This window comes from Anguilla anguilla, chromosome 7 (assembly GCF_013347855.1).
Source record: "Anguilla anguilla isolate fAngAng1 chromosome 7, fAngAng1.pri, whole genome shotgun sequence".
Lineage (NCBI taxonomy): Eukaryota > Metazoa > Chordata > Actinopteri > Anguilliformes > Anguillidae > Anguilla > Anguilla anguilla.
This window is the reverse complement of record NC_049207.1, coordinates 15,103,661-15,124,740: the sequence shown is the minus strand read 5'-3', so window position 1 is coordinate 15,124,740 and position 21,080 is coordinate 15,103,661. Positions and strand designations below refer to the sequence as shown.

Sequence of the window (21,080 nt, the reverse complement as noted above, 5' to 3'; positions counted from 1 at the left end):
TAAATGAATGCATAATAACCTAAATGAATATGCACAAACCATGGCATAACTTCAGTCAGTGGAAGCACAAATTGAAAACAGATTCAAATATTCTCACCTCGTGAAGTCACCTTTTGCCTCCTACAGAGAGGAAGAGAGAGGGGAAAACATTAGACACTTTTATGAGGGGTGAGCCAGTGGAGGGTACGGCTGTATCCTGCCCCATGCGGATCAGTGGATGGGGCATTAATCAAGGTGAACTGAAGCACACTCAGGGCTGAATCACTGCGAAACACGATCTCTCCCAGCAGGAGAAAGTCTCGTAAAGGTTATTCCTGGGGACACGCAAACCCCCAGCACCTGCATTCCCCGCCCCTCCCCCCGGTGTGCAGACGTCCCCAGGTCGGGCCAACGCCGGTGGTTCAAAGGAAAGCTGCTCTGTAGCTCCACCCCCGACTCGCTTCATTACGCTCGGATGTGACATGCGCCCCGCAGCCTCACTCTCGCCCCCTTCTGTCAGGAGGACCCCTGGCGCACAGAACCCCAGAGAGGCTGTGCATGGCCACATCTGGAATCTGTGCTTCTGTCTGACATACTCATTTGATGATTCCCACCTGGATAGAGTACAATAGTCCCAACACACCTCTTATGGCAAGGGTAGACCGAAGCCTGGCCTTGTTCGCATTAATAATAGTTTCATTTTCATCTCAGCAAGGAGGTCTGGGAACAATACAATTCTTTTGAGATGACATGCTAAAAATACCATTCTACTGGATTTTTACACAGGAGAAAGAGAGGGATGTATTAGTAATGGCTATTGTGAAAAGCTCACTTCCTGTACAGACTTTCAGCTGTGATTAAATGTCACATCCCTGCTTTTACAGATAAGGCCAGGGGCAGAGTAACAACAGAGCTAAACATAGGTGGCTGACGATGTTTAAATTACTCATGGATCCACTGATCTTTGTATCACAGTATGTAGTGGCCAACCTTCCTCTTTGGAAAAATACAGAGCATGTAAGGTAACTTTAATACTTCCAAGCTACTACCAGTTTTAAAATCTTACTGTTGAAGTTCACTGGCCATTATTGGCAGAACTCCATACTTTTGACACCTAAAACACAAAGCATCAAGGAAACAAAGAAAATGAAAAATAGCTTTTTTTGGAATCACACAATACTGAAAATGAACCGTGCTTCTCAGTTCATTTTTTATAAAGTAGAAAGAGCAAGCTAAGCGTAAGCTTATTGTAAAGTAACTGCTGTAACTGCTTTAACCTCCTTGAAGTGTTACATAAGAGCATATTCCAAGATGCCAGTGTTTGATTGGATACAACAGACATCTTCCAGGCTCCTAATGAGGTTCAATCATACCTCTGGGGTTTGCCTGCGTGTCAAATCTCTTTTTATATTGTGCACTAATCTTGCTTCAGATTTGAGCTTACAGCCACTTATTCTCAGATCAGTGTATGTCTGTGTGTCTTACCTGCAGTATGTAGGAGGCGAGCTCAAAGACCACCTCACTGTCCACCTCGATGAGCTCCTAAGGGGGAGTAAGCAAAAGGAGAGAAATGAGAACTGCTGTCTGCTGTTTGCTGAGCTCCCATAATGAGACGCTGAGGACTCCCCCCCCCCCATCTCTACTGCTAACCTGCTCTCAAGCCCCCCCCCCACTCCCTCATCTATGCTTCCAGTCCTGAGACAGGGCCCTGCAAAACATATGCCAACAATAATCAGTTATTTTTTGATGTATGACTCAAAATTATATGATATTAAATAACGTATCTCATACATGCGTGTCCGTGTGTCTCCATGAATATCAGCCTGATATTACATTTTAAAAATCATATCAAACGTGCCTTGGCTATGGTCTCTTTCATACCTTCCAGATGGTTGAAATGGAGTACCTCTCTCAGGACTATATAGAATACGTATTCTGCTATAAATCAGTAGCACAAGCTAGCAATCTTTAAATAAATATACTGCCATAATGCTAAAATAAGCTTTTCTCTCTCAGTGTTTAGTCCCAGCCAATCAGTCGGGGAGGCTTTATAGGGGGGATTGGGGTGGGAAGATGGGTTGAGTGGTGTTGTTACCATGCCAACCTGACTGGTCACAATAATAGCACCCCTTTCATGGTTTATCAACAAACACTAGGACACAGGGACAAGAGTGACCTTGTTCTTTCATTTTGTCCCCTCGGCTCTAATTGGGAGCCTCTTTCTTCAAAGAGGGAGACCAGCTCCAGCCTGCAGGTTACTGGAGGTCAGAGTCCTGTCTGAGTGAATGTCCTGTTAGCATCAGCAGTTTGGGGAACCCGCAGGAACTTGCTGAAGGGCCTGTCTGTTACTCGCTCTTACCCTGTTTGCTGAGCAAATATAAAAAGGAATAGGGGAGGTCATTCCAGCGCAGTGGGGACCAGTGCGGTTGGGTGAGCGTAAACCATGCTGCTTTTCAACGGTCACGGAACCATGTTAGCACAATCTGAATCAAAGCTGGCTGTGTCAGAACTGTGCTACCGCCTTTATACTGCATTCCCAGGAAAAAGGAAAAATAATTTTTTTTTAGCCCAGAGGCTGACAGCAGCGGAGAAATTTAACAGCCAGCCAACTACACCTTGAGCTTTTAAGTGCACCAGAGGCAGTGATGCTAGCCTACATGCCAAACAAAATAATGGGAAAGCACACAGAAGGCGAACTTAGCGAGCCCTTAACGGTTACAGCTCAAAAGTAAAACGGAATTATCACAGTGGGGCTACAGGCCCTACTCATGCAGAAGGCAACACGGGGAAGAAATGAAAGAACTTTCCTTCAATAATCAATAAGCTGTTAAGGAACAGTCGTAAGTAAGCTGAGTGAAAACTACATTTTAAGAAGGCACATTCTGCCGGGTGCAGTAAGTACAGCACATGAAACATAAATGTACAAATGCACTGGAGAACCAGGGCAATCCCAACTCAGAAGGGGGTGTGGTCTCAGCTGACGTCAGACACCATGACAGAGAATGGAAGCTTTCTGAAAACAGTGAAGTGACTTCCTGACCATGCGGCACGTTTGATTGCACTACAGGGTGGAAAAATGGCTCACTATTCCTCAGTTTCCCAAGCACCCCTGTAAAAGTGCTCCTATGACATGTCACATCAAAGGATGCTAACTGCCTTTCACAATTGCCCCATTCCCAGGTTCAAAGGCGAGAGTGATTTTTGTGATCTCTGTAGAGAAATCAATAGACACAATAACAGCCCATGATACAAAAGATGAACAAAAAGAGACTTGGATAAATAGCAGCCACAATCCATCCAAGAGGGGGCGGGGCATTGTATGGCAGGAAGCTTGAGACCAGCATGTTATTTCTTTAATTTAAAACGAAGATTCCTTCTAGACAAGTTCTCTGGAGCAAAGGCTGGTTTCACTATTGCACACGCAGAGTGCTGTTAGGAAGAACGCTTCACAGACACCCGGCAGGGAAAGACAGCAGGTGCCTGATCAAACAGAGGCGGGGGCGCTCTTATGCAATGACATGGGGGAACTCAAAGTAGACCTTCAACAGTATGTTCCCTGTTTCATTATCTATTTTCTCAAAGTCCCAGCTATTCTCAGGTAGTTATGTGAACAATGTAACATTCATGAAAGTGGCCATTCATTTTACAAAATTGGTACATGAAAATATTGCCAAAGACCGGTGCACAATAAAATTACAGAACTTACCTTATAGATGCAGGACTTGGCATTGAGGAAAAACAACTCAATAGTTGCACTGTCCTTCAGGTAGGATATACTTTCAATGTAAAACCTAAAATATCAAAAAGAAAGAAAAATCAGAAGGTCCATTCACACAGAAAAGAACATTAGAAGTAACAATGATAATTTCTCAGTACAACAGGGCATGCTGAAGAAATTCTTGAAATTGTCCCACTTTCTAACAAAGGTAGGCCTTCTGTTGTCATCTGATTACATCAATTAGCTAAGTCGTTTATAAGCTCTAAGCGATAATGGCAGTCATTTATGTCTCTCACAACAAACATGGTGTCTTTTGTGGGGGAAAGCACATGATCATTATATCAACGCATTACCATAAATACAAATTGACATTTGAACAAATTTAATACTCTGCATGACATCATAATGCCCTCAGTGAACATTGGGACTGAGATTCAAGTTCTAAAACAGACTGTAGAGGAAAAACAGAAAAGTTTGACCCACTTCACAGAGAGTTTATCCTGGACACATAAGCACAAACTGTTATATCCATCCACTAGAGGTCAGCAGAGACAAGATCATGACCTTGCGCTGTGAAATTCCTTGACTGGGCCAACATTTTCTATTACTATGCTTAACGCATGGCGCGATATCTGTTTTCTTTCAATTGCCTACAGTATCCCCTTATTTATTGGCAGGAAAGGGTATTTGGCAGGAATAAATCTGCATCCCCATAAAGCTGTAATGGGAGATGGAATGCAGATAGATGAGTGTAAGCATGCCTGTCTGTCTTCACGGCTCATTGGAGCCGTCCTCTGTTTGTTATGGCCGGGAGTCTTAGGGTTTTTTTTTTACTAGTACCAGCGAAGAAAGCGTGATGTGCCTGCTCTGGTGGCTGGAGACGTAGTGAACAGCTAGCACTGTGAAACATTTTCATCCTGGGAAACACACTGACCCATTTCTGCGGCTGCAGCTGCAGAGATGGCGTTTGTTTTCTTAGGGAATCGAGCCGCACGGATTCACTGATCGGACTGTCGGTGGACTGGCTGATAGTGTTCTCAGAGAACAGGATGAGTCATTCAGGTGAGCTATAGATCTGGGCATCTCTGCAGAACTTGCACTGCACAGTGCCTTGGGGCACAAACAATGTCAGCTGGGCAAAGAAGAAACCCAATGAGGGGTTTTAAATAACATCTTTAAAGGATAATTCAGTCACCATGTTCCCTCCTCTCTGGCTTACAAGCACAGTTTTGTGTATTCGAGCACACAGCCCCTGCCAATAGGAGCATGCTCTCCTGAATAAAACCTTAGTGCGTTCACTGAATTGTATTTTTGCTCACAGAGATATTAAACCCATGTGTTGGAGTCTTGCCTTTGAGAAAATCCACAGCACCAGGCCTTTTGAACAGTAAGGCTCAAACCAGGACGTGCAAACTAATCTTAAAAGCAACAGTCCTATTTTTTCCAGCAAGAGCTTCCGTCTGGCCATGGATGGGTAATTAGCGTTATTGTCACTCTGGGTTTTCACTGAGGTACGCCAAGTTTAACCATTTCACCAGGTGGTTGAAATGCAGTTTTCGAGGGAGGGGGGTTTTCAAATATCGGTTATCTATTTAACTGCAGTCTAAACGACATCCCTAATTGCGAGGGAAAGAGGCTGCCGCACATCGATGCAATTTTAGCACCTTGCAATCAATACACAATCAGGACTCACACAGATAATTATGCTCGTGTGCCAAGACGTCCTCTAGACCAGAACGGCTTCTGTATTAACTCGCCTTAAAGGAGTACCATGGTGGTTGAACGTGACACTTCCCAGTTGTCTTCAGGCAACAACAAAACAAATGTGCATAATTTTTTTATTCTTCAGTCATTTCAATGTACTTTAAAACGTATTTTTCTAAGCCTAAATTTCCCACTATAAAAATTCACCCGAACCGTCTGGGCGTGGTAATGAGAACTGTCAGTTAGCTATGATTGACAGACCGTGCCCCGTTACTATAGCTTCCCCCATGATACGCTCTCTTTGGGAGACTGAATTTTCACAAGCTAGCTAGCTTAGTAGTATATCAAGTATCGATAGATAGCTAAGGTAAGGACATTGACTTATATCCAATTATAATTTTTGCTATCTAGCTAGCCAAGTTAAGATAAAAGTACAACTATAACGTCCTCATAAAAGCAAACTAGCAAGCTAACGTTATCGATAACATTGCCTTATGAAAGCAAACCTCCTAGCTAGCTAACGTTAGCTAGCTAGCTAAATGAATATAACCAGAAATAATCTAAAGGCACTCTAATTTAAGTGAACCTAACGTTAGTCAAATATTTGCATTGTCTGAACAGCAGGACGGTGTGTCCTGTCAGATTTCTTTACGGGGCGTGGAAATGGGAGTGGTTACTGTATTCGTGACGTAGAAAAATGACAACTTTCTCAACCGGTTGAAAATAGGACGATGAATTTAAAACGCATATTTCTCCAAAAATACAGAATGGACATATTTAATACTTTGCTTACTGTGTTTCTTCAATGCCTCTTGTGCAAATAGCACATAAAACCGAGAAAGTGTGAAAATCACCATGGTACTCCTTTAAAAGCTGCGACTGCAACGGCCAACCGGTAAACCCAGAAATGAAGTCAGATAATTAATAAACTAGTGAAATTTCAGAGCACGGTCCTGCAGCTGGCGCGTGGGTGCGCGGACATCCACAAATCGCACGGAGGACAGGAACCGACGCAAGTTGCTGCGACAAACTCAAATTATGCAGCGGAGACGGAATCGCGGTTCAGATCTTTCAATACGCATTTGCTGCTTTAGGAAAGCTGCCTGGTAGATTTATAGAGCCGAATGTAGAGCCTTGAGCCCAGTAGGACACACGCACGTCCACAGCATATCACGAGAGTATGGAAACGCTAACAATGATGCAAGAGTGTTTCTGCCGTGAGACTTTCTGGCGGCTTTGTTCCCCCGGAGCCAAGCAGCTGTAAATAATAACAGTGCACTCATTCTGGTGGGCCGTGAGAAAGAAAGGGGCTTTGATCTTGCCGGACTGAAAAGCTCCGTCGTCTACGGTAGGCTGATGACAACCCCCGGGCCTCGAGAGCACTATTCATAGGCGCCGCCTTTACACACAGCAACTTTGTTAACCGCTACCGTCAATGTGCTCGCAAGCAAGGAAGCACTCTACAAAACGGCATTAAAGATTAACACTTAAGCAGTCAGGACTAGGAGAGGGTTATGAAAATATTTATCATTAAATAATTCTCTAAGCAGTGATATCCAGACGGCTTCAGACAGAAAGCATGTGTGCACTCTTGTGCTTTGTTTGCCAAACCTAATTTGTGAGTGAGTGAGTGAAGCTCCTGTAGTCTGGTCTGGGATGTCCGTGCTCAGCTGATTCACAAACTGTAGAGTGTTTTGTTTAGTGAAGCCCTGCCACTCCCAAGCAACATCTTGCCAGGAACTCAAGAGTCCAAGGAGGACTCACTGCAGATGAATGGGAGAAGCTGTGTGCTAGTGATTCATCAAACGCAAAAGTTATCTTCCAAAAATGTAACTCCCTTGTGTTTTGTCTGTGACGTTATTAGTTATTCTTGTTCCATTTCCGTGCTGGTTCAAGGTTTACCCATTTCAGCATCTTGTTTCTGTCCCAGAATACAGTCCTTACACCTCAATATCACTGACATGTACTTTAACCAATGCTCATTGACTCTAATGAAAATACATTAACTTCTCTTGCAGACATGTTCCCACAAGTGAAAACAACCAAATCAATAAAAGCAATTGGTCTTGTTTTGAAGGCCTGTACTACAGTGTGTAAGGACTGCAGTCTGATAGCCATGTAAAACACCACACGGTCAGTCTCCCTTTACCGTGACCATGAGTCTGACTCAGAACAGTACGGTCACAGATTTTGATGGCGCATAATGAAGTATAACCCACGTGGGAGGAAAAGGAGGCCACCCTCCATAAATGAGAAGTGACCATCAGGACAACTGCAGTGTTCTCCCCTGCAGATTCAGCATGCCTGCAGTCAAGGGCACTTACTGTTGCATTATGGGCCATCTACCCAGAAAGGCAGTACGTCCTCAATTAGTGGGCAAAGTTAATGTTTACTGTGGGAGGTACTGTGGGAGTCTTCTTAGAGTCCTGCTAAATTTCCACATAGACCACAAAGCCAGTTCCACCGCTTTCTCCTTTAAATAAAAACAACTATTTCAGGACGCAAGCAGAAGCCACTTTCACTCCGGGAATGAAAATGAGGACAGACGTGCATTTTGAATTCGACACACACATCAAAACATCCAGCCGGAGACCCTTCAGCAGCCGACATCCTGATGTTCCCCATCGAGGCGGCGTGTGAATTTCCTACCAAAAACATTTAAAGCCAGTCTCTGAGGGAGCCATTACAGAGATAAGAAGAGGCCCAGATTAGATAAGATAGGCTTTTAAAAAAGTAAATAAATCAATAAGTTCTCTATGTGAAAGCGACTGGCCCAGATCCGTTCCTATTAGCCCTGCAGATGCTCATTAGAGCACACGCAAACACACACACACACACACACACACACACACACAAATGCACACACGAGCAACCACACACACACGCGCGCGCGTGCACGCACACACACTCACACACACACATACAGTCGTAGTCTGCAGACACAGTTTCAACATGGCATCACAAATAAACTGCTCTAGGCCTCAAAAACTGGCTATTTTTTGTAGCTACATGGGAGATAATTGGCTATTGTGTTTTCAGACACACATTGAGTGCTCCCCTGATCCTCACTAATTCAACTGGCTGTTCTGCACAGCAGCTGATGGACAGATGGACAGAGGCCTTATGAAAAGAGCTTGGTCAGGTTACCCACATGTCCTGGTGTGTCGATGGGTGGTAAAACCAGCGGTAATGAACATGAAGACAGGCCGAGAGACCAACAGTCCTCAGGCATGAACTGTGTGTGTGTGTGTGTCCATTTGTGTGTGTTTGTGTGCATGTGCGTGCTTGGTGTAAGTATCAAAGCATCCTATGGCTTTAACATATGTACATTCATTAACATGCAAAGGCTTCCAGAGCACTGTATGTAATAAAAGGAATGCTAAAAATACATATTTTATGAATATGATCTATTCAGACTAGCCTCGAAGCTTCCCTATTCAGTAACCCATTCTAATATGCACCAAGCCAGGCTCAGACCAGCGGCGCTAACAAAAATAGTAACGCAAGCTGAAATGACTAGGCTATTCGGAATACTGGAACAGTAATGCAAAACACAAAGGAAACATGATTGCACTCAGGTTCTATAGTCTGACTGCACACTAGCCCAGTTATTGGTCACTGTATAATATACAAAGCAGAGACAGATGTAGACAAAGAACAAGCTTACTGGCTGGTGAGGGTGTTGCTTAAGGCTGTTTTAAGCTCACAGCTGTCAAAAGCCCATTTGGTCATTTGGAGAAAAGATAGGTTAAAAAAAGATGCATTGTCTTCTACACAGTGAAAATTTGCACAAATGCAAGAAAATTATATGAATTATACATATGACTGGAATAGCCTTCCCCTAATTCTACAATAACTAACATTTAGCCTAACTAGGGGAGGGATCAACACAAAGCAGCTTGTCATAGCCTGCAGAACACTTAGCAAATAGATTAGAGAATGTAACTGTGTCATTACGCTGAATTGCATATTTGCAGGGCAGACTACTCACATAGCGTAAATGTAGCATATCATTCATTTGTAGAGCTGAATATTTGAGTAAACATGATAAGTGCCTTGCCCAATGCTACAACCAGTCCAATTCACTGACTGCTACAGCACTCCACTCTGCTGCTCACAGTAACGAATAGGAATATTCGCAACCTGTATTACTATAATCATGAATAGCATGGGCCATTATAAAATCTTCCCCTCAAAAATACAACAAAGTGCCAAATAATACCTTACAATCTGAGCCTTCTGTCTTCTATGGTTGAATCTGTGCGCTCTGACTGAACAAAAGCCCCTTTGAATATGTGATAAAAACAGGACGTTTATAATTCAGCATCAATAACAGCCGATACACTGAGGTTAGCAATGATCTCAATATAGGCATCATGATTAGCTGACGGAATGGAGAGCAGTTTGGAGTCAGACCAGGGGATTCTGGAATTTTTAGTGCGCTGATAGAGCACACTGGCTGTGGTTCAAATGTGGGTAATGGACATTGTAACTGCTATATAAATGTGGGTGTACAGCTTAGGCGCTGGTGTTAGCCTGTCCATATTTAAAAGAGACTACAGGGAAAGCAAAGAGGTAAGGTAGTTGTAATGCTGCTCATTGTGTAATCCCTCAGATTGAAAAAGATAATCTGATGATAAGGACGCTAGATCGTAGTCCAGTGAGCGGGTTCACTGCCAGCGCATTAGCGTTCCAGTGTAATTAACACGCGCATCAACCGCGCGGATTAATAGAAACGATGGAGCTGATTGGCAGCATCCCTTGCCAGGAATTTAAAATGGGGTCAAAGCAATTCTAAGGGTGTTCACATGCACCTGTCTCTTCTCATTGCCCTTCCAATTTGTCTCAATTCATAAGCAGCTCACTGGCGCGCTTGTTTCACTACCAGAATATCAAGCGTTCATCTCCCCTCTCTTATCATCCCTCAGTGTTCAGGGGGCACCATCTCCAGCACCGATAAACAGAAAAAAGTTCCAGGCAGACGTCGAATGTTTTTTTTCCTCCTCTGCTCGCACCATCACGGTGTTCAGCCTCAGATGCCAATTAAAGCAGAAATGACCTCCATATCGCGCAGCACCATCTGGGACAGGCGCAAACTACCGTATCACCTCTCGGAAAGACGTTATCTCACACATGAGAAATGCACAATGTTTTCTGGCCGTACCCAGACCATGTCAGTGGAGGTGTGCTATTTCCACAGATAGCCTAATGTCTTTCACTGGATACACGGCCTTAGCCCATACACTGCAAAATCGGCTACTTGGACAGAAGTTCGGACATGGGTTCTGCTGTCACTTGTACTGGCACTCAATAGAAGATTAATGGAAGACTGTTCATTGTGGGAATAAAATAGAGGGAAATCTTGGGAGCTTTAACTGAAAACCAACATACACTCAGGGCCAATTCAGAGACAAACAGAAAGGAGTCAGGACACCAGAATATGTCCACGGTTCTCTGAACCCTTCTGTGCAAGCTAGATCACATGAGTTCTGTTGCAGCATGTGAGTATGCAATGGTCATAAAACAATCAGAAGCATTGATGTGGGAGATGTCTCTGCTACCCTTCTATGGGATTCAGGCCCTGAAGATGGGCGGATGAAGTCTTTGGGGGTGTGTACCTGAGTTCGAGAGGGCACAATTGGTCTCTTTTTCTTCCCTGTAAACCATTCATCACCGGATAAATACGGTTTTCCAGCCTCATTCTACCCCACTGTTGAAAATGCATATAAAATGAATGAAGAGAAGAACATTCGGTCGATAACAATTGGGGCACAGTTGACCATAGCAGCCAGCACAACCAACTTAATGAGAACGTAAATGCAGTTGAATTGGAGTTTCTAAACAGTTTAGCACTGGCTCACTCTAGCTGAAGAGGAAAGGGGACTGAGTCTGCTTAGTGCTCACCAGACTCTAGCCCTCTGTCACTGCGTCATTGGTGCGTGTGAGTGAGGTACCCACCTGACACAGAAGTACAGCACCACCGGGCCAGACTTCTTGGGGAACTCATGTTCCAGGACACGACGGTCCAGCTGCAGCCAGCTGAAGTGACCCCTGGAACAAAAAAATCAATCACCTCCAACCCATCACAATGACTGCCAGCTAAATGTGTTTTCAGTCATGAACATACACAAATACACACAGACTTGTATTGTATATAAGGATTATACATTAATAAAATATTTCTCAAACAAACATACACACGCACACGCACACACACACATATAACACGGCGGAACTACAGTAGCAGGGTTTGGCTTAAGGGTGCCAAACAATCCCAAGGTTGTGTTGAAGCATTTCAGTCCTGTGAGTAAAAGCATTCCATGACAGGCATGTAGCAGAGGCTAGCGTTTACCCTGCTGGTCGTGTTACTATTTGTTTAGGCTCCCTGGTGAAACAAGGATTCTTTGCATTGGGATCAGAGGTCACAAGTCTGAACTTTAAGTCTTTTTAGAAGCTGCCCAGTTCCCACATCTATTTTAAATTCTGGGTGGACGATCCGCGTCTCCGCTGGGCAGAGATGAGGGCGGACAGGTCATGTTTATTTCCGTCTCTCAGACTCTGGTGTACTCTCCACAGCGAGGGTCTCTCTGTGAATTGCTGTCTCTAAGTGCCGCTTTCTTCCAGTGTTATGGACCGGTGGACAAGGCTGGCATCCACCTGACATAAGACACAGGCATTTGCTAAGCTAGGGACGACCTCTACCTGCTACTGAGAGAGTGGATTAAATGGAGGAGCAAATGTCTCATTGTCTGCGAGCCATCGGTCTGCCAGAGTGTGTTTGGGGTTACTTGCCCTCTAAAAAAGGCTGCTGTGTGTCAAAAAAAGCTCTATTGCACTGCAGTCTGAATGCTGCTACACTCCACTTTCTCTGCATGGCTGTGCTCAGAAATACAATTGAATAACCTGTCGGAATTATAAGTCATATAAATCAAGATACTACTATTCAGAAGCTCCCTCAGTTTGAACAGGTTTTACGTCTGTTAAGTTAACAAAGTGCCCTGAGGGATGTAGTTAAGAGGAAAAGCTTAGCTTTCAGAATGGGACCCTAATTAAACTGACTGTTCATAAAAGCAAATATTCAAGCAAACGGAAGACGTGATAGTAGGTTCTTCTTAAAAGGCTTTCAAGAAATTTCTAAAAGGAATGAACCAGAGGTTCTTTCATACTGTTAATTGTAGCATATAACTTTTAAAAAAAAACGTGGCAGGCAGCCAAATTCTTAAATGCTAATTTATTCTCAAAGTTCTGTTTCTGGAAGGTGAAATGCAGTGGCATTAAAGAAATGTTAGTTTACACAATGAAGTCCAAAGTAAATTATTGGTGTGACGTCCGAGTATGTTAGAATCTGCTTTGCAAGGGCCACTGAATTGGTGTTTGCTTGCTTGGTGCTGAAACTTTTGGGGAGAAAATTTAAATCGAAAGCAATTTAACTGCAAGGCTGAATTGACTAACTGCTCAGTAGCTGGAGAACAGTCTTAAGCTCCGTTTGCCAGAAGTAAAAATCACAGAACATAGGAGCGCATACTCACGTCTCATCTGTGTACGATATTCCAAAGTACTCTTTCTCTTTCAGGTTGAAGTGGGATGCCACCAGGTCAAGGAGATCTTTTGCCATGAGTTTGGGCTGCGGGAGGAAGAACAGGCAAGCGTTATTCTCCAGCATGTGTGGTCACAGTTATTTCCATAGCTCTGAGATACCGAGGCGGCACTAGCAGTGCAAACATGTGCAAAGAGAGGGACTGGGCGCACGTACGGGCGCTCTAATGGGTATTGATTTACTGCGGTGACTCAGCGTCTGCGACGCGTCAGCGGGGTCTGCGGTGGCGCTCCGTCTCCTGCAGGACGCAACCGCGTCGGCGGTAATCTCCGACGCGTCTTCGCCATGATGACGAGCTCGCGCCATCGCTCAGAGGCAGGAGAGGAGCTACTGCGGAACCCGCGTCCGCCCTGCCGCGCAAACCAGCCGCGTCGCAGACTCTTTAAACCAGCGAGAAACAAGACTGCTGTCGAGGAGTGTTTTCGGAGCTCGCAAATTGGAAGAACGGTGTCACGTCTAAGCTCTGCTGCGCATGTTAAGTGTCTTTTTATCGGGTCATCTGTCTGTGTCGCCAGATTCTCGCCGTGTCCCAGACTCCTGGTGAAGTGAGTAATGTCTAAGGCTGTGTGGAGGGGGCCTGGAAGAAGGTGTCAGCATGCATGCACGCGTGCTCTTCCCCCTTTGTCAGCGTGGACATGCCCACCGTGATATGACACTATATTAATATCTAACTGAGGGTCTTTTTAGAGGGTCTCCCCTAAAAACTGCCCATTTAAATGGATGATGTGGGGAAACCTGCCTTTGGGAAGACCTGCTGAACCTCATCATTCCACCAATCATTGAAGGTGTAGGCTGTGTGTACGTCAGCGCACACATTTTGGGATGCATGCAGAAAGTCGCACAACCATCATGAATGGCCAGCATGGATAAATTGCTCAGCCACAATTACGTCATTTTGACCATGCAGAGAGACTTTCTGCTCAATTGAGCCCATGAAAAAAGGCCAAGCGTGTTTGTGTGTATAAGAATATAACTGTGCGTGTGTGTGTCTGTGTCCGTCACTGTCTGACAGACCACTTAATGGTCAATTTTCTTGAACTGTTAAAAGAAATAAGCAAAACAATGAGGGCAATCTTGCCATCACAAAATTGTACACTGGTCCCGCAGATATATTTAGTTTTACACACAAGGCCATTCTGCACCACACACTTCCTGCCTAGCCTGGCTCCTGCCCTGTAAAATGAATCTCCGAACCACTCTAATTACTATTTTTGTTCCACTCATGCCCGCAAAGGCCATTTTCAATTAACTGCAAAGAAAAGCAACAATAATCATGTAAACTGACTCTTCATGCCTACGCCTTCCAAAAATAGCCAGAGAAAATATAGAGCAATGTACAATTACATTTATGTTTCTCTCGCCAAAGCCCTGACAGGGAGAACTGTGGCAATGTGGCGCCTTGCAGCTCCGAAGAGAAGCCGATGAGTGTGTATTCACAATGCAAGTCAGCCGTGTACTGATAGAAGCAAAAGCCTCTTATCACATCTACTTAATGCAACGCATGCATTACAACTGAAAGCAATACAAAATGTTTTGCCCAGCTTCTTCCCATGGTGGGTGGAAACAACTCACCCTCAAGCTATATAAATTATCTCTACGCTCATTTGCACAAATCGAATACATTTACTTTGTTTGCTGCACTGAAAATGATCTCCTTGTTCACACAAGGAAAAACAACATGACGACAGTATGGTTGCAGTTTCTGGTGATTCCCAGAAGCACTGGAAGTTGAGAGGTGTTGAAACTCGGACTCAGTGAATTATTCATGTGGCAGCCTTGGTTGCTAACAGTTCTGGTTCACTCGTTTCTTATTTCTTCTTCAGTTTAAGACTACGGATCTCCACATGGCAGTTTACACATGCCATTTCAGTATTCAGTTCTTTTCCCTACCACCTAGGAATGACAGCGATAAAGATGCAATTTCGCTGTATTTATCCAATCTGTTGCAAGCTGTGGGGCTTTTCTGTTTGTATGTTTAATTAAAGCTGCACAGAAACAATGATCTTCACACTATGTGGTTTGGGTGATGTAATGACTGCGGCAAAATGTATAAACTATCCAGATGATTTGATGAACAGTGAACCAGTGCAGAACCTGTCCTACAATGACCCCCCCAATAAAAGAGTGATTCAACAGGCTCTCTTGATACAGAGAGCAATCTCTCAAGGAGAAGTTTTCCTGTCGTTTCCTTCAACTTTTGCAGACATTTCAGTATTGTTAATACACCCAAGAGACTCAAAACACTTTTATCTTGATTTGAAGACATATTAGAGTCTGAGGTCCTGCCCCCTCCCCATTTTACCATGACCCAAGCAGTCTTTACGGTGCTTTATGTTATATGTGTCGTATGAGAGACAGATTGTCCTTGGCTACAGCGGGCTGTGGCCTGGTGGATGAGGGCCTGCCTTGATTCAGATAGCAGACCATCTCTGAATGAGCTCTTTTTCTGATTGTGACTGAGGCTCTTCTCTCTGGGCTCTCCAGGCCTGGATGTTACTTTACTTGATCAATGCTGATTGGCTGATTGTTCTCAGATGGGTTGCCTGATGCTGCGGGCCCAGGGAGTAGGATGAGATGAGCAGTCCAGCTTATTTAAATCTACTGCTGTGGCCATGAGTTGAGGCAGGTGCAGCTCAGATCTACTTATTTTTAAATGATCTGGATGGGCTGCCAATGCAAATCAATGACTAGACAGACAAATTAAAATAATATCACCCTCAGGGATCTACGCACTGCCTGCATTAGGCTTTGAGAGATCATCTGAAAGATCTACAATACATATGCATGACCTTGTCTCGTCCCCCTAAAAAAAATATCTTCCATTAGCAATATCACTCTGCTATAAGATTACTGATTACAACAACTCCAGCTGCAGAAGGATGTCCTCTGAATGTTCTAAGGAGGGATAAGCCCTATCTTCCTGGAGTTGCCCAGGGTCTGTTTCTTCAGAGATGACTCCTGTTACCTCTACAGAGGCCCTCCTCTGACAGGTCATAACACTGAGGCTCACAGAGTGATCGCCTGCAATGAGAACAGGCTGTACCCTGATGTGGGAAATCTCCTGCCAAGCAGACACGACCCCGTGTGTGAACGCTAGCCTGCCCAGACTTAACAAATTGCTATTGACAAGAGAATTATAGAAAGATCTAGATAAGATCAGTGCCATGTTGCAGTGCTGGATCCTGAGCAAGTGAGTGATTTAATGCAGCGTTGCACTGAACAGGGCAGGATGGGCAGGACTGGATCAGCTGAAGGAATTCCAATATTCCAACACGGTTTTGCTGCAGCTCAAGGTTTTAGCCGCAGTCTTACACGTGCTGAGCAGAGCAGGGTGCACCGAGTCCCGGTGTGACGTCCATGTTTTGACTGCACGCGCTCGAGAGATCACAGCTTACACCAGACGCGCCATTAGACAGGCAGACACAGCCGGCGCTTAATACCGCCAGAGCGCCGTTAGAACCGGGAGAGAATGCTTACTTGGCAACCTTCCGGATCTGCACACCGTCTTTCCTGGAGAGCCAAAATCCATGTGGAGCCCTCCAGAATTACAAATGTGCGCTGTGCTGGGGCGTGCTGACAGGGAGGGGAGTTGTACAGGGATAACAGATCATACTGACACAGAAACCCCATAAACCCCTGATTCATGCCATGGAGGAGTAGAGCTTATGTTTAAACCTGGATAACTGCACTTTGAGAGCACCACTGGTCACTGTTCATGCTAAAGAGTTGATGTACTGACCAATGTGAGGTCCAGCTTCAACTGCATTTTTCATACATAGGTCACCCTTCAGAATTTGATACAAGTGACAGGAAATCATGACGATGAGATCTCCCACATGTTCCAGGCCACACCATCTTCCATAGCCAATCAAGAGGAGGACAAGGGCTATACTACAGGAAAAGAGCACCTCTGAGGGACATGAAGGCACAGAGAACCTAATCAACGGGCAGATTTAACCAGGTGGTTGGTTCATTGATGGTCTATTTGCAATGCTGCAGCATGAGAATGTTCTATGTGGTTCAAAGAATAATTTGGTGATTGCTCATCATACAACAGCTGTCTTTTACAGAGGAACAGTCAGGTGATACTGTCTGCACATCAATTTGGTCACAGTCCTGATTCTTCTAGTTCAACAACCTTCACCACAACAAATATAGAGGTCAAAAAATGTTCCACTGAATGGAATTTTCCATTATGTACCTTATATGGAGGAAAACATATGCCCTTATGCGGGAATATGAAGCAAATTAATTTAATGTTTTACATATTGAAGACATGAGACATCTGAAGTTGTTGTAGAATTTACAGATGCAATCCAAGTTAAATACTTTGACCAAAGTTACAACTGCAGCACACCACCCATGATTCAACCCTGCTACCTTCTAATTGCTAGCCTAGGGCCTAGACCTACACTACACATCCAGAGGGCTTATAAATTCCATGCCAGCTGCTACATTAAAGGATATTTTTCTTTCTGCCAGTAATGGGCTGTGTAACTGTGTATTGGCCAGCACATTATTGCAAGTCTTGCCAACATCAGGTTTATATGACTTCCTGCAGCCCTCACGGCCAGCTCCCAACTCTGTCTTCATTACAGTGAAACTTCTCTGGCTCCATTCATTCCTCTCCACTCTGGCCGTTTCTGTTTCTGCAGCTTTCCACCGATGCCCAGCACACCATGCGATGAACAGCAACCGCATGTCCTTCTATCAAAGTGGTTCCAAATGGACGACAGTCCCACATCACTGCTCAGTGGCCTCCTGTGGACTTCAGGCCTTCAGCATGTCAGACTATACCAATAAGAAATACTGTAGGAGAGAAAAGGCCATTTTGCAGGTTTTTGTGTCAGGTGTAGACAGGTAAATTAGACAGCTCTCACAGCAGGGCAAGGACTCTCCGAAGCGGTAAACTTCATCAGGAGACAGATCAGGGGCTGGACAGAGTAATGGCCAACAGTCACATCAGGACTGAATAGATTAAACGCACAATCACAATGAGTGACCGGCAGGCACTCTGATAAGATTACTACAGAACTCCGGTGCAACTCATTACCACTGTAAGAAACATTAGCATAACATAATAAGAATGAGATGGCCCAAAGCTACGGAAGGCAGTCTCATACAGTCTCATGTGAATAGGCTGCAGTGACCGTATAAAATACACAAACCGTGAAGTGTCTAGCCAGGCAGCAGTTCCTTTGACGTGGGCAATATTTCTTCATTTTTAAAAACTGCAACATCCATTTAAAGTTTGATTTACTTTGTGCACTGACTGTCCCCCAGAACCACAAGACGGTAATTATGGCTTCCTGTGAAGCATGAGGTCATCAGAAGTGCAGTGAAGAGCTTTTAATCAATGCTGAGATCAAGTGATATCTTGGACAGAAAGAGAACGAGACATTAGGGGGGGTTGAGGAGGGTGCTTTTGGCTGCTTTGTCTGAAAGGAAATAGCAAGATCAGCTCTGCAGACCATCTCTGGACTCAAATTGTTTCTGACACCCATGCTCATCTGCCAGATGAACTAACGGATGAGTATCTCCGAAGTTTCTGGCCCGCGTTACAGCGCCAGCATATTTCAGGCGCTCTGACAAAAGGAGAGCCCGTCCATGACAGGGCGCCAGCGCAGTGAGAGATGGGTCTCGCTCAGGCCCGGCTGTTCTACATCACGACGGAGCCCAGTTGCTTTCAACTTTGGGAAGAGGGTCCCAGCACGGCTGCTGGGCTTATCGGTGGCACAAGGACCCTTCTGTGAACCCGGAGAGTCCCTTTGCCTTTCAGAGCAGTTCAGCTCCTGCAGGGACTAATCCCCCGCCAAGTGTCCTTTACAAAGGACAGACAATCAGCAGGGCCTCAAGCAGGTGGCCGGCCAGCCGCATGGGACTGGTGTTAAGCCCACGCCCACATCCGTGAAACCTTAGACTTGGACCCGACACATGCTTCTTACGCTGAAGGGATACAAAAGTCAAGTGTGATATTTGACCGTAAAGGGTTTGTTCACAATTGCTGCGTTTGCTTAACGTAGCATGTAGGCTATTGTTAATTAGCTGCGATGTGATTAGCAAGTGCCTAGGGAACACTCTCCACCCCCATGCAGTCTGCCCAAGATCCCCAAGCAGCAGACACATGCAAATGTATGAGCCCTCCCTCTCCCTCTCTCAATCTCTCACTCTCTCCCCCACTCTCTCTCACACACAGTCGCACACACAGGCATGCACATACACACATGCATGCACACAACCTTGCACAGCCACACTTGCATGCAAACACACACCCATACACACAAAATGGACTTATCACAAAACGCCATGCCTCATACTGAAACTACATGACTAAAAGTACAAATCAGAAAATAGAAATGTGGCTGTATAAGAAAAAAGAGAAGGATGTGCTATCCAAGAAGATTTTATGATGTGTAATTTCAACACTGCAGCACAGCCATTTGGATTTTATTTGATGAATCACTTCATTTGAAAAAATGTATAAATACTAATGCCACTATGGGCCACTTTTAGCACTTAGCTTAAAACTGCTACTAACAAGCATAGAAAAGAGCAATACAGATCCATTCGGTAAAGGCAGCTGGTTTTAGTTATAACTTACACTAACTTGATAATGATAATAAATTATTATAACTTGATTAGTTGTGTCACACAACTTAGAAGATTCAACTTGCGCTTTGAGAGTGAGGCTAAGTGACTGAGCAAATATGGCTGACCCTTTCGTCAAGTATGCGACTCCCTGATCAGAACCATTCACAGTGTTTTGCTGTAGAGTGAAAAGTTTTCAGATTCGTTCAAACAAGAAAGAGTTTGACAGCATGTGACAACTCCACCAATTAATTGGTTTATGAAGTCTCCCTTTCCGATCACTAGTTTTCAATAACTACAGACCCACACCAAAATATTACAAGAGCAAGGTTGCATTAACAGGTAGCCTACTTGCTTTAACCGAGCATTAGAGTAATATTCTTAAATGCCCTTCTGTAAATGTCCATCCGGTCAAACCACCATGGTATTCGAAGGGAAAACTAATTAAATTGGATGCATAATATCTATTTACATGTATTAAGCCTCCAGCATGATACCCCTGCTTTACACATCAACAGTGAACATATGTAATGAACCAGACCACTGACAGACATGCAGGATCAGCTGCCAACCACACAGTAAGCTCTGGGTGTGTCTCTGGAAAGTGGCCCCAGGGTTTAAATCACTCATGTTTACTCCACTGGAAGCAGCAAAACCCGAGTGCTAAAAATTCTCCCAACACAACAACAACAAGGGAACGTCTTCCAGGCACAGCCCCCTATAGCATTTTCGCCATATCAACTCTTCTTTAGTTACAAAGTCAAACAGAAACTGAACAAGATCAAGACCTAGAAAATCTTTATAATCTATTATAACCATCTTCAACACACATTGCACCTGGCCAACTACAGCGTGATGATGGTACCAAGAAAAGTTATACATTTATAAAGCACTGTATATGCACTATGTGATTTAAGATTGTGTAATTTCAATATGTCATTGATCAGAAATATATATTAGACGTACTCATGCATGGGAAAATGAGACAAGATATCATATGTTCAGTTAGGGATTAGGAACCCTATTCGTTTCGGTCATGTATTCAGTAGAGAATACCTGGATTAGTTTACGCAAAGCATTCCAAAAGCCCTGTTCGGTAAGTACTATTTAAACAATGGCCTCGCCCAGCTTCTCAAAAAGTAGCTTTGGGCAAGGGCATTTCTTTGTTTGTGGATTGAAACAAATACAGCTCGTTTAGTTTAACGTGCATTTAACAACCTCACTACTGAAAGGAGTAGGCTACGGGCTAATCCAAAGCATTCTGTGCCAAAAGAATACTCAGTTCCACAGATAAAAGTAAAAGGCCAAAGTTATGCTTAGTCATTTTCAAGCAATGCCAGTGGGAAAGGGGAGCGTGTTCACCCAGCAGTACCTCATACCATCAAAGCTTTCGGCTCTCCGTTTATTAAAATCCGTGAGAAGAGGACACAGATTCATCATGTACGCCACGACGTGACGGCAACAAAAGGACCGTCTGAATCCGCTCACGGCGCA

At 44.3% G+C, this 21,080-nt stretch overlaps 1 protein-coding gene across 13 annotated transcripts in view; it reads right to left on the bottom strand.

Annotated features, from left to right (window-relative positions):
- Positions 1 to 21,080, bottom strand: part of LOC118231657 (FERM domain-containing protein 4A-like) — a 149,044-nt gene that overhangs the window by 35,386 nt on the left and 92,578 nt on the right. For all 13 annotated transcript variants that reach the window (XR_004766117.1, XM_035425690.1, XM_035425691.1 and 10 more), the window contains exons 3-7: positions 12,931 to 13,025; positions 11,360 to 11,452; positions 3,686 to 3,770; positions 1,465 to 1,521; positions 98 to 120 (exon numbers count right to left, since the gene is read on the bottom strand). Coding sequence is in view for 12 of the 13 variants with exons in the window: in XM_035425690.1 (XP_035281581.1) it covers positions 98 to 120; positions 1,465 to 1,521; positions 3,686 to 3,770; positions 11,360 to 11,452; positions 12,931 to 13,025 (353 nt within the window). In the remaining variant the exon portion in view is untranslated. The remainder of the gene's footprint in view (positions 1 to 97; positions 121 to 1,464; positions 1,522 to 3,685; positions 3,771 to 11,359; positions 11,453 to 12,930; positions 13,026 to 21,080) is intronic.